This window comes from Delphinapterus leucas, chromosome 19, assembly GCF_059928025.1.
Source record: "Delphinapterus leucas isolate spDelLeu-1000000601 "Yukka" chromosome 19, BTC_Dleu_Yukka2, whole genome shotgun sequence".
Lineage (NCBI taxonomy): Eukaryota > Metazoa > Chordata > Mammalia > Artiodactyla > Monodontidae > Delphinapterus > Delphinapterus leucas.
Window position 1 is genome coordinate 50,038,269 of NC_143147.1, and position 13,411 is coordinate 50,051,679.

Here is a 13,411-nt window from a genome sequence, read left to right on the forward strand (position 1 = left end):
AAGGCTTCCTGGAACAGGTGCTCTCTCCCAGCTAAATCTCTAAGGGGAAGAGTTAGCCAGGTGGAATGCAGAGGTAATAAGAAGCTTCTGGTGATCAGAAACTATCCCCAGCTCTGTGTTTTAACCATTTTGGGTTTCGGTTGAAAAGGCAGAACAGGTGAAGCTGTAGAGGCTGGGACGGGCTGGTCAAGGCCAATTCAGGAGCTGGACTTGATCCTGAGGGCAATGGCAGTGAAGGATTTGAAGACAGTGAGTGAGGTGTTCAGATTAGAATTGCAGGGGGCGGGAGCAGAGGCTAGGAAGGGAGAACCCCAGGCCATCGGTGACCGGCTGACCCTGGGCAGCCTCTGAAGGGGTGGAGAAGAGTGGCCAAGGGGAGGAAATGCTTAGGTGGTAAAACAGGAGGACCAGGTGATTGATGGGATATGGAAGGCGGACAGAGGACGGGCTCTGGCAACAACAGACGGAGGTGGCCAGGGTGGATGGGGACCCCAGAAACTGAGAGGAGAGCTAAGGAAGTTGGGGCACCATGTGAGTTGCTGGTGACCCCCTCCACGCCCCTCACTCCACTCCTGCCACACCAGCCTCCTTGTTGGCCTCCAAGACCTCCAGCTTATTCCCGCCTCAGGACCTTTGTTCTCTCCATTCCCTCCAATGGGAATGCTCTTCCCGGAGAAGCTTCACGGCTAGTAACTTGGTATGTTCTTGCTCCCCGTCACTCCTCAGGGGTGTCATGCTCTCTCCGCTTACTCTTTACACTGGCTGGTGGTACAGTCTATATTTATTGTCCACCAGAATGTGAGCTTCACAGGGGCAAGTTTTGTTCACCACTGGAGCCCAACACCTGAATCTGCTAATACAGCAGCCACTCGCCACGGGTGGCGGCCGAGTCTTAGATGCGCGGCTGGTCCAAATTGAGATGTGCTCCAAGCGCAGAATACACCCCAGACTTCAAAGACTTAGTACAAAACGAAGAATATAAAACATCTCCTCGATACTTTTTTTATATTGATGGTGTGTTGAAAAAGTACTTAAAGAAAATATATTACTAAAATGAATTTCACCTGTTTCCTTTCACGTTGTAACGTGGCTAATGGAAAACTTGGAATTATATGGGTGGCTCACCTCCTCTTTCTATGAAACAGTGCTCATCTTGAACACTGCCTGGTATACACTAAGTGCTCAAGAAGTATTTGTTGAATGAATATATATGGAAAACAGCTGGACATTCACATCTGAGTTTGCGTGGAAGGGTCCAGGCGGCAGACGCAGAACTCACTGTAGGTGGGGGGATGGTGGCACACATCGTGAGCGTGGATAAGTGCTTGGGCCTGGGGAACACCACCAGTTCCTCATCCAGACCAAGTTTACTGAGCACCTACTATGGGCCTGTGAGGAGGAGAGAGCTATGCATCCAGCAGTAGTGCTGCCTTGGGGCCTCCAGCCCTGGTTTGGGGGTTGGGCTGTCTGTAAAGGAAGCCATCTAGTTTCTTCCCAGGTGAGACCAAAAGGCAGGTAGGCATTAATTAGCTAGCGGAAGGGGGCGGTGCAGAGAGGGAGGCTGCTCCAGGCAAAGGAACAGCATGTTGAAACACTTAGAAGCAAGATTGGGTACCATGCTTGGTAGGAACAGAAAACTCGGTATGGTTTGGGGCATGGTGACCTTGGAGAAGCCAAGGGGAGGGGGCCTGATGAAGCAGGGCCAGACGTGCAGGGCTTCAAAAGTCTCGTTCAGGTGCTGGACTTACCCTGAGGATGGGGGAGCCCCAAGGACGTAAGTAGGGGAGCTATTTAGAAAGACTCCTCCAGCTGCTGTGTGGAGCCAGGCAGGAAAGCTGAGGAAGAGGCGTGAAGGAAAAAGGAGGACAGAGAGGAAGCAACCGGGGACATGGAAGACTGGGGCGCTGGCAGCCTGCTCAGCAGGGTCTGGTGGAGCCCCGGAGGTGTGGTTAGATGGTGGCCCCTGGAGTTTTCAGTTTGCTGCTGGCTGCTTACGGAGAGCATCCCCACTGGGGCGGTGAAGGAGGAAGAAGATGTGGGCAGAGGAGAGATAGGAGGGGAAAAGGGGGCAGACACGTAGACAGATCCTTGTATTTCCCCGGGGGTGGGGCTGCGGTGGGAGGGAGGAGGGGAAGCGGGTGATGGCTGCAGGAAAATGCAGGGCCAGGAGCACACGTTCTGGGGGAGGTTTCTTCTGAGGATGTTTATGGACTGGGGTAACAGCGGCAGGGTGAAGAGGGGGAAGCTAGAAAACAGTCCTGCCCTCTGACCCCACTGCCCACCCCCACTCTATCTCCATGAAAGGCGGGCCCAGCCACCTTGCCCAGGCCACAAGGTTGAGAGTGTAGATGGTGCCCAGACTGAGGCCTCCCCTCCCGCTCCCTTCCTGTGTGGGATCCTTCAGGAGGGCAGATCATCCTGTGACACCCCTGCAGGTAGGGAGGGAGCCACCGTGGCTGCTGCTGGCACTGGATCCTGGCCACTCGCACAGTGCGTGTCAGAGGTCACACACACAGCTCACACAGGGCGCACAGATGCATGCACATACGCAGAACGCACACAGGGTAGGCCCACACACGCGCAGAGAGCCTGCAGAGGATGGACATGTGCTTATGCACACGCGTGCACAACCAGAGCTCACCCAGGATATATGCATGCATGCACACACACGCAAAGAGCTCACACAGGTTTTACGTGTGCTTGGGTACCCACAGCTCACACCGTATGTATGTGTACATGTGTGTGTACATACACAGAGGGCCCACACAGAGGCCATGCTTCAGTCTGAACAAGGAGAGGCCCCCAGGGATGCTGGTATCACCGTTGTTTTTGTCCCCAGTAAAACAACCCGGGCTCCACCGGACCCTCCACTTTGCACTAGCTCTGCCCTCCTCTTGTCCACTTTCTCTCAGCCCCCCCCCCCCCCCGCCAGCCTCCTTCCTTTCTGCCTGGATGGCGGCACCAAGGACCGGCCTTAGTTCATTAGATGTCCCCAGCTTGGCTGGGAGCTGCGGATGCTGCCCGGCGGGCCATGCCCCCTGTGTGTCATCTGCTGGGCAGGGGACCCTGCGAACAGTTGCTGCAGAGCTGCTTCTCGCTCCGGGGTGGTGGGGTCTGGCCTCTGACCTCACCCCCGCCCCAGGTAGCTCTAGATGGCCAGGTCCTGGCGGACGGTGGCCAGCGATGCCTTGCTGCGGCCGCTGCCGCCCTCGCTGTCGCAGGCCGGCGCCCGGTGAGCATAGGAGGGCGGGGCGTAGGGGTCGGGGCCCGGGCGCCTGGCGGGCAGGGCGGGCGGCGGCGGAGGGAGCAGCTGCTGGGCCTCCTCGTGCGCTCGGTTGCAGCGGTTGTCGCGCTCGGCCTCCTGGCGACAGTGGCCGGCGCGCGGGCGGCCCTTCCAGAGCAGGTGGCCCAGCTCGGCCACGCTGAGCAGCGCCGAGAGCAGCCCCACGGCGAAGTAGAAGATCACGAAGACGGTCTTTTCGGTGGGCCGGCTCACGAAGCAGTCCACCGTGTGTGGGCACGGGGCACCGGCGCACACGAAGTGCGGGGCCACGCGGAAGCCGTAGAGCAGCGCCTGGCCCGCCAGGAAGGCCAGCTCGGCCAGCAGGCGCAGCGCCACGCTCAGCAGGTAGCAGCGGCGTGCGCGGCGGCCCCCCGGGGTCCCCAGCGACCCCGCCCCGCCGGCCGCGCCGCCCGGCTCCTTGCTGGCCCGGTGCACAGAGTAGATGACGAAGAGCACCGGGGGCGCCGACAGCAGCAGGATGTGGAAGAGCCAGAAGCGGTAGTGGGAGACGGGGAAGGCGCGGTCGTAGCAGGTCTGGCGACAGCCCGGCTGCAGCGTGTTGCACACGAACTCCTCCTGCTCGTCCTCGAACACGGCGCCGCCCACCGTGGCCAGCACCAGGATGCGGAAGATCAGCATGACCACCAGCCACAGGCGGCCCACGAGCGGCGACTGCAGCTGCACGGCGTCCAGCAGCGAGCCGAGGAACGCCCACTCCCCCATGGCGCTGGGGATGGACGCGGGGCGGGCAGTCAGAGGCTGAAGGATCGGGATCCCCAGCCCTCCGTGCCCGTCGGGGTTGAGTCAGTTGGACCTCCTCTAACTTCGAGGTGAGCCACGGGGTCAGCCAGGCCTGGGTTTAACAGGGACTTTGTGGGAACAAAGGGCTTAGCAAGGGGGGCGGGGGCAGGAGGGGTTAGGTGATTCTCCACTATGGGCGCTGGGGAGGAGCTCCACTTTGGTGCTCTAGTCAGACACCCACGGGCCTGCTGGGTTGGACCCTTTGCTCCTCCAGAGTCCAGGTTGGTGGGAAAGGGCCTTGGAGATCAGCCCCCCCGCCCCCTCCAACGGCCTCTGACTGCATTTAGAAGCGGGAACCCAGCAGCGCCCTCATGTGCTCAAGGATGCTTTCTGTGGGCAAGAGTGGTGCCCCAAACCCAGCTCTCCGTCGGACCCAATTTGGTACCCCTGGGAGAAGTGGAGCCAGCAAACCCAGAAGGACCCACCTCCTTCTTTCTCCGCCCATTTTCCTGCCCTTTTTACTGCAGTGAACTGCTCTCAAAATTAGGGAGCGGACACAAAGGTAACCCCACTTCCATAACTCTACCCAATGTCCTAGGTGTCCCCTGCCATCTGAGCCCAGTGTGGCAGGAATGCCGGCCCACCTTCTCCCATCTCCTCCCTGGTGTCCCTCTGTTTCCAGCCTCCCATATCTCCCGAGAACCCCCCAACTCCCCCCACCCCTCACAGGTCCCACAGGCCCCTGATGCCCCCAGACTCTCACCCGTACGTAACCACTCGCCCTGTAGCTGACGCTGGGATGTTAAAGCCGAGTAAAGGACCTTGGGAGATGGCTGGGACCTGTTCCTCCTGGTCCCTCTTTCATTTTCCCTTTCGGATTTTGCCGGGATGGATGACAAGACAGGATGGCTGAGAGGGGCTAGCTCTCCCCTTCTCTTAAAGGGACAGGGTGACCCTGTTGGCTGGCTCCACCCCTGAGAACAGACCCAGGGCCACACCCCTTGCTGGGCTCTGCCAACCTTCCTTTCCATCCCCTCACCCGCCCCCACCCCACGGCTGTGTCCCCAACTGGAAATGAGGGAAGGGGTTAACCAGAGCTGCCTCTCTCTCTTTTTAAAATAAATTTATTTATTTTTGGCTGCGTTGGGTCTTTGTTGCTGTGCGCGGGCTTTCTTTAGTTGCAGCGAGCTGGGGCTACTCTTGGTTGCGGTGTGCAGGCTTCTCATTGCGGTGGCTTCTCTTGTTGCCAAGCATGGGCTCTAGGCACGCGGGCTTCAGTAGTTGTGGCTCGCGGGCTTCAGGAGTTGTGGCTCACGGGCTCTAGAGCACAGACTCAGTAGTTGTGGCGCATGGGTTTAGTTGTTCTGTGGCATGTGGGATCTTCCTGGACCAGGGCTCGAACCTGTGTCCCCTGCATTGGCAGGCGGATTCTTAACCACTGTGCCACCAGGGAAGCCCCAGAGCTCCCTCTATTGCCAATCACCAATAAATTCCCCCAAACTGGAAGGTCTAGGTCCACTATCAAGTGACTGTCCCGTCTTCAGGGCTGGAGTGAGGTTTGCTCCGGTGTTGGAGGCACTGGTATTTTTTTAAATTAATTAATTAATTAATTTATGGCTGTGTTGGGTCTTCATTTCTGTGCGAGGGCTTTCTCTAGTTGTGGCGAGTGGGGGCCACTCTTCATCGCGGTGCGCGGGCCTGTCACTATTGCGGCCTCTGTTGTTGCGGAGCACAGGCTCCAGACGCGCAGGTTCAGTAGTTGTGGCTCACGGGCCCAGTTGCTCCGCGGCATGTGGTATCCTCCCAGACCAGGGCCCGAACCCGTGTGCCCTGCATTGGCAGGCAGATTCTCAACCACTGCGCCACCAGGGAAGCCCGGAGGCACTGGTATTTTAAGAGGCAGCAGACACCTGGTAACTCTCCTTCTAGCTCTGCCACTGCTAACCTTGGACCAGTCGCTCAGCTCTTCTGGGCCAGAGTCTCCTGGCTTGTCAGCTGGGGAGCCTGGGCCGGCTGACCTCCAAGCTCCCTTCCGGCTCTGCGTCTTAATGCTAAGGTCCCAGCCACGTTACAGAGAACAAAAAAGCCCGAGCCTGGAAGAAATTCCCTTTTGGAAAAACCTTGAAGTATCAAGAGTGTCTGGCTTTGGGGCTTAAATAAAAACTTTTGCTTCCTTCCTGCTTTTCTGTAATTTCCAGATTTACTGTAATGAGTGTGTCATTTCATAATGCAAAAAATAAATAGAAAGCAAGGCTTCTTTTCCCCCATAAGGCTCTGAACTGAGTCACCTACTGCTCTAGGTGGCAGGAGAAGCTGTCCCATAGGGGAGGGGAGTTAGGATGACCAATGGTGACCTGAGCGGCCAGGGAGGGGACACTCCCAGGTTGAGCACTTGTTTGTTCTCTCTGCCTTTTCAGGAGTCTGCCCAACCCACACCGTTCCACTCGTCCACCTGTGCAACTGCTCCGGGCCAGGCCCTGCGCCCCACTTATCGCGCAAGTTAGCTCGCTTAGCCCTCCTGGTGAGCCGGCAGCAGGGCGTCTGAGACTCAGAGCGCTAAGCCACTTGGTACACTCACGCGGCAAGAAAGAGCGGCTCCGGGCCGCACGCCCAGCCTCACTGGTTCGGAGACCGTGTTCTTAAGCACATCGTGGAACTGTCCCCTTTCCAGCCTGGCTGGGCTTCCCAGGTGGTGTCCCAGGGCCTAACAGTCCCCAGGGCTTTGTGTGGGGCTGGTTGGGTGCCGTGCCAGGACTCCTCTTCGGTGACACTTTCTCTCCTCTTCAGCTATGGGGGCCGATGGGGACCCCTGGCACGATTTCAAGAAGGGGTGGGAAAGGTATCCTTCACCCACGCTGGCTCAGGGGCCTGGCCCAGCCTGGAAAAACCCTAGGTTACTGCTTGGTAGTGCTGGGGTTCCCTTGGGACTGGGCCTGGGTGGGGAGACACTGGCCTGGACCAAGTCCAAAGGAAAGAACATGCTGGGGCCCATTCCAAAAACAGGATGTGATGTGAGGGCACTGCTGACCTCCCCATTCCCAGCCTCCACCTGCTTCTGGCTAAAGCTGCTCCCTGCCCCCTGCCCCCCGGCCACGGGGGCTCAGGGACATACCTCATCTCCCCTGGAATGGTCCCTGCCCTGGACGCATGGCCACTGCCGGGTCAGGCCACCAGCCCAGCCTGGAAAAGTCCTCATCAGACCAGACCCATTTGCCTGTGGAGAGTGGAAAGTGGCAGAGGTGGTGGGCTGGGCTTGGGGGGTGGGGGACATGGAGCCCATGGTCACCCTGTGCTGTCCCCAGTCCCTGATACCACAGGGCCAGACACAGGAGACTCTACAATCTCCGGGGCCCATCCTTCTTCCCAGATAGCACCGTCCAGCCTGGGAGGAGGTGTCGCTGTTGTTGCCCAGAGCTGGCGGCACGTGGCCCTGTTCTTGGCCAAACGTGAGGTCTGGGGCTGGGCTCAGAGCCTGTCCTGCCCTGGTCCACGTTCAGTCTCTGTCCCAGACACCTCACCCTGACCCGTCAGGCTGTGGAGCCACTTCCCATGCATGTCCATCACACACGAACACACACATGCAGGCACACGCATGTTGGCACCTGGTAAATTAATACTCGTGACATCATCAACACACGGCTGTATTTCCTCTCCCGTGTCCCTCTAACATTTAAAAAAGTCTTTACATAAATACTGCCTTTTAGTGAGCCCTTTCCTTGCTGCCCTAACTGGAATTTAACCCCTGACCTCTATCCCCTTTCTTAGCTTTATTTCCTTTGCACTGACCACTTCATAACATACTTTATATTTTTCTTATTTATCCTGTGTAGCATCCGTCTCCTCCGTTAGCGTGTAAGCTCCATGAGGGCAGGGATTTTTGGTGCTTTATACACTGTCTTGCCCCCAACACCTAGAACAGTTCCTGGCACTTAGTAGAAGATCAGTAAATATGTGTGGGGCAACAGAATGAATGAAATGGGGTGAGAGGATTGCGGAAGGTGCAGAGCTCCTCTGCCCCAAGAAGATGAGGACGCTTCTGGTCCGTTGGACACTCTGGTCTCTTCTAGGGCTTTGATCACTTAAATGGCCAAGGGTCTTTGGAAATCTTGCTGTGCATCGGGCCAGTAAAAGTAATTGCAGATCTGAAGGCAGCTTGGAGTTGGCTTGTTTTTACTGATTCCTTTTTGTCTTTCAGAGCAACTTGACTGCCTGCTCTCAAGATGTCATTATCAGGAGACTACAAGTCTCCTCAGAAGATGCTTTAATGGAAATCGTCATCTCCTCTTTAGTCATTCCAAGAGCATCCACTTTGATGTGGTTGAGAAATATCGTGAAGGTGATTCTGTGTTCAACTCTAGCCACAGCTCAGAGGCTTGGCAAACTGTCTCCTCATTTTCCACAGGTAAATTGTCACTAATGAGAGTGCCTATCAGTAGGTCAGGTGGAGGCTGCATGGAGGCTTTCTGTTGGTACCCGAAGCGAACTTGTGCCCACCAATTTTTAGCATTTTAATTCCTTACAACTGAAGGGGTCGGCAAAACTCAACAATTCTCCTCATTCATTACTTTTAAATTAAATACTCTTGACATTGTTGTAACACATATTCTACTTGTAGGAAGCATGTTGTTGCATAAAACTGTTCTACAGTGTTGTCATTTATTGCCGCATGACCATGTGTGCACACGTTACTCTTAAGTATAAGGCAGTGTAGTGACACCAATGTTCCCTAGGTGTGAGTGTGTCTACTATCACTAGTTCATTCATAAACAGGGCCGGGAATAAGAAATACACACTGCAAGAATCGACTTACCGCAAGGGAGTTCAGCGCCTTCCATGGCATATAATAGGCCAGTGAGGAGCTGCTCTTTGTTGGTTTTAACTGTTCCAGCAGACACAGCATATTCAAGATTGATCTCTTCTCGTTGTGATGCACACGACTGTGTTCTATTACTGTCTTTAGGGCCAGACTGGAAAAGTCAGTCTCTCTAATGAAAGAGGATCAAGTGAATGATTCCTAAGTAAAGAAAGGAGGATCTTCATGTGATCTTTTTTTTTTTTGCTTTTATTTAAAAAAAGTTTTAATTGATGTATAGTTGATTTACAATATTGTGTAAGTTTCCGGTGTACAGCAAAGTGATTCAGATATATATATATATATTTCTTTCTAAAACTTCTCTTCCATTATGGGTTATTACAAGATATTGAATATAGTTCCTTGTGCTTACAGTAAATCCTTGTTGTTTATCTAGTTTATATATGGTAGTGTGTATCTGTTAATCCTATACTCCTAATTTATCCCTCCCCCCTCCCCTTTGGTAACCCTCCCCTTTGTTTTCTATGTCTGTGAGTCTGTTTCTGTTTTGTAAATAAGTTCATTTGTACTATTTTTTAGATTATACGTATAAGTGATATCATATAATATTTGTCTTTCTCTTTCTGACTTACTTCACTTAGTATGATAATCTCTAGGTCCATCCATGTTGCTGCAAATGGCATTATTTCATTCTTTTTTATGGCTAAGTAGTATTCCATTGTGTATATATACCACGTCTTCTTTATCCATTCATCTGTCGAAGGACACTTAGGTTGTTTCCACGTCTTGGCTATTGTAAATAGTCCTGCAATGAACATTGTGGTGCTTGGATCTTTTCTGGATATATGCCCAGGAGTGGGATTGCTGGATCACATGGTAACTCTATTTTTAGTTTTTTAAGGAACCTCCATACTGTTTTCCACAGTGGCTGCACCAATTTACATTCCCACCAACAGTGTAGGAGGATTTCCTTTTCGCCACACCCTCTCCAGCATTTATTATTTGTAGACTTTTATTTTTTAAGGTTCTTTTCCTATGGAGGTCATTACAGAGCACAGCAGGTTATTATTAGTTATCTATTTTATATAGTAGTGTGTATATGTCAGTCCCAATCTCCCAGTTTATCCCTCCCCCACCTCCTCCTTATCCCCTGGTAACCATGTTTGTTTTCTACATCTGAGACTCTACTTCTGTTTTATAAAGTTCATTTGTTCCCTTTTTTTAGGTTCCACATATAAGTGATATCATATGGTATTTGTCTTTCTGTGTCTGACTCTACTCAGTACGACGATCTCTAGGTCCATCCATGTTGCTGCAAATGGCATTATTTTGTTCTTTTTTATGGCTGAGTAATATTCCATTGTATATATGTGCCACATCTTCTTTATCCATTCTTCTGTTGATGGACATTTAGGTTGCTTCCATGACCTGGCTATTGTAAATAGTGCTGCTATGAACATTGGGGTGCATGTATATTTTTGAATTATGGTTTTCTCAGGGTATATGCCCAGGAGTGGGATTGCTGGATCATATGGTAGTTCTAGTTTTAGTTTTTTAAGGAACGTCCATAATGTTCTCCATAGTGGCTGCACCAATTTACATTCCCACCAACAGTGTAGGAGGGCTCCCTTTTCTCCACGCTCTCTCCAGCATTTATTATTTGTAGACTTTTTTTTTTTAAGCAGTTGTTAACATTTAATGAATCTTCTACCAGGTGGCTTCAAGCTACTAGGACACATGCCCCACCCACACCCTTAATCTTCTCAACTCTTCTGCTGAAGAATTTGACCTTTACGATGCAGGCTGCTTTGGGAGCTTTCCCTTCCTCAGAACTTTGTATTGATAGTAGCCTGATGGCACCACATCAGTGATAGGAGCAGCTCGTCTTGTTCTTGACAACACTTACCTGTGTCTGCTCACCGACCAAGGCTCCGCAATTTATCACGGTTGAGAGCTGGGCAGAAGCTCTGGTTCCTCTTTAAGTGGTAATGCCAGATAACAACTTTCCCAAAGTATCCTGGGTGATATTTGTGGAAGTTGATCCTGTGGTGATGCATGCCACCAGCATTACCGCGGCCTCCCGGGTGCTTCCGGTGTTTGCTGTTGCAGCTGTGGCTCTATCTCATGTGGCCCTAAGTTTCCAGGTCTCCCTCAGTCTGGATGGCTGTAGACTTTTTGATGATGGCCATTATGACCGGTGTGATACCTCATTGTAGTTTTTTTTTTTTTGCGGTACATGGGCCTCTCACTGTTGTGGCCTCTCCCGTTGCGGAGCGCAGGCTCCGGACGCGCAGGCTCAGCGGCCATGGCTCACGGGCCCAGCCGCTCCGCGCCATGTGGGATCTTCCCGGACCGGGGCACGAACCCGTGTCCCCTGCATGGGCAGGCGGACTCTCACCACTGTGCCACCAGGGAAGCCCTTTTGTTTTCTTAAAAATAAATTTTATTTATTTATTTTTGGCTGTGTTGGGTCTTCGTTGCCGTGTGTGGGCTTTCTCTAGTTGCGGCGAGCAGGTCTACTCTTCGTTGCGGTGCGCGGGCTTCTTATTGTGGTGGCTTCTCTTGTTACGGAGCATGGCCTCTAGGAGAGTGGGCTTCAGTAGTTGTGGCACGCAGGCTCAGTAGTTGTGGCTCACGGGCTCTAGAGCGCAGGCTCAGTAATTGTGGTGCACGGGCTTAGTTGCTCCGCAGCATGTGGGATCTTCCCGGACCAGGAACTGAACCTGTGTCCCCTGCATTGACAGGTGGATTCTTAACCACTGTGCCACCAGGGAAGTCCCTCGTAGTTTTGATCTGGATTTCTTTACAGGTCCGTGTGATCTTCTCTGCAGCATTCAGAACCAAGGCTGCCGCATCCACTATCCTAGGTCATCCTGGGTTCTTTAGGTACGAAAATGGACTTTGGAGAAAAACAGAACCAACAGGAGGTATATATATATACATATATATATACATATATATATACATATATATATATATATATATACATATAATTTGTTATAGGAATTAGCTCACAGTTATGGAGGCTGGGAAGTCCCACGATCTGCCATCCGCAAACTGGAGAACTGGGAAAGCTGGGGGTGTAATTCAGTTTGAGTCTGAAGGCCTGAGACCCAGGAGCACTGACGTCCAAGGGCAGAAGATAGACGCCTCAGCTTAGAGCGAATTCACCCTCCCTCCACCTTTTTGTTCTATTCAGGTCCTCAGTGGATTGGATGATCCCACCCGCATTGGTGGGAATCATCTTAACTCAGTCTACTGAGTTACATGCTAATCTTTGCCAGAGACACCCTCACAGACACACTCAGAAGTAATATTTTAGCACCTATCTGGGCATGCCTTAACTCAGTCAAGTTGACACATACAATTAACCATCACAGGGTTTTTCAATACAGCCTGCTCAGATTTGCAAGGAGGCAGCCCATGAGTGAAAAACACCTGAGGGCAACTCCTGGAGTGGTACCAGTTCAGCATCATGTTAGAACTGGAACCCATATATTACTTTTATAACCAGAAAAAAAATTAAAAGTTATTTTCATTTTGAAAGAAAACATGTAACATCACTATTTTTGTAAGCTATAGGAAGATACGAAGAAGAAAACAAAAATCACCCAAATCTCATTATCCAGAGGAAAGCAACTGGCATTTTGCTGCAACTTGCAATAAGGCCTTTCAATGCATATTGCATTCTCGAACTTTAGTGTCCATCAGGATTAGCTGGAGTGCTTGTTAATACAAGTGCTTTTAAGTCAGTAGTTCTGGGGTGGGCCCGATAATAAGAATTTCTAACCAACTCTCCGGTCTTGCTGCCACAGTCAGTCCAGAGGCCACACGAAGAGAAGCACTGGTCCAGAGTTTACACCTCTGCTGTTCCAAGCAGGGTCTCCAACCAGTAGTATTGACATCACTTGGGAACTTGTTAGTAGTACAATTTCAGGCCTCACCCCAGACCTACTGAATCAGAATCTGCGGTTTAACAAGATCCCTAAGGGATTTGAAACACAGGTTTGAGAAGCACTGGTTTATATTTGAGCCTCATACTGTCTGAAAGATAGCTTTTCCTCCCTACTTTATTGTGATCTAATTTACACACAGTAAAATGCACCATTTTATAATTGAGTTTTGACAAATTATATAAGAGTTTGGTATCTTTTCCGCCCTCTTCCTAACAGAATGAGAACTTTCCTGTGCTACCAAATATTTTGGGAAAACATGACTTTTAACTGATTCTATAATACATGGTAAGTAAGGATGTGCCAGCTTAATTAGTTCTTCTATTGTGGGACATCTGTGCTGTTCCCGGTTTTTCACCAGTGTAAACAATGCTTCAATGAACTCTTTTGGACACAAACGTTTCATTTTTCAGACAATAATTTTCCAAAAGTGTTATTACTGAGGCAGGCAAGAACAAACATCCATTACTGTAGGAAAAAAAGTTAATTAAAAAATTTTCTATGTGGGAATTCCCTGGTGGTCCAGTGGTTAGGACTCTGCGCTCTCGCTGCCGAGGGCCTGGGTTCAATCCCTGGTCGGAGAACTAAGATCCCGTAAGCCGCGAGGCACAGCCAAAAAAC

General features: G+C 51.7%; 1 protein-coding gene and 1 pseudogene across 1 annotated transcript; both read right to left on the reverse strand.

Moving 5' to 3' along the window:
* Positions 1-3,148: 3,148 nt before the first annotated feature.
* Positions 3,149-5,050, reverse strand: GJD3 (gap junction protein delta 3). The gene has a single exon (XM_022558094.2). It carries the CDS (start codon positions 4,004-4,006, stop codon positions 3,149-3,151), a length of 858 nt encoding a protein of 285 aa, XP_022413802.1. The 5' UTR covers positions 4,007-5,050.
* A 4,299-nt stretch (positions 5,051-9,349) lies between these two features.
* LOC111166281 (large ribosomal subunit protein uL15 pseudogene) lies at positions 9,350-12,314 on the reverse strand (annotated as a pseudogene).
* Positions 12,315-13,411: the final 1,097 nt, after the last annotated feature.

What these genes read in the sequence shown, in the direction of transcription:
- GJD3 (XM_022558094.2), bottom strand. Translation starts at nt 4,006, where the DNA reads ATGGGGGAGTGGGCGTTCCTCGGCTCGCTGCTGGACGCCGTGCAGCTG.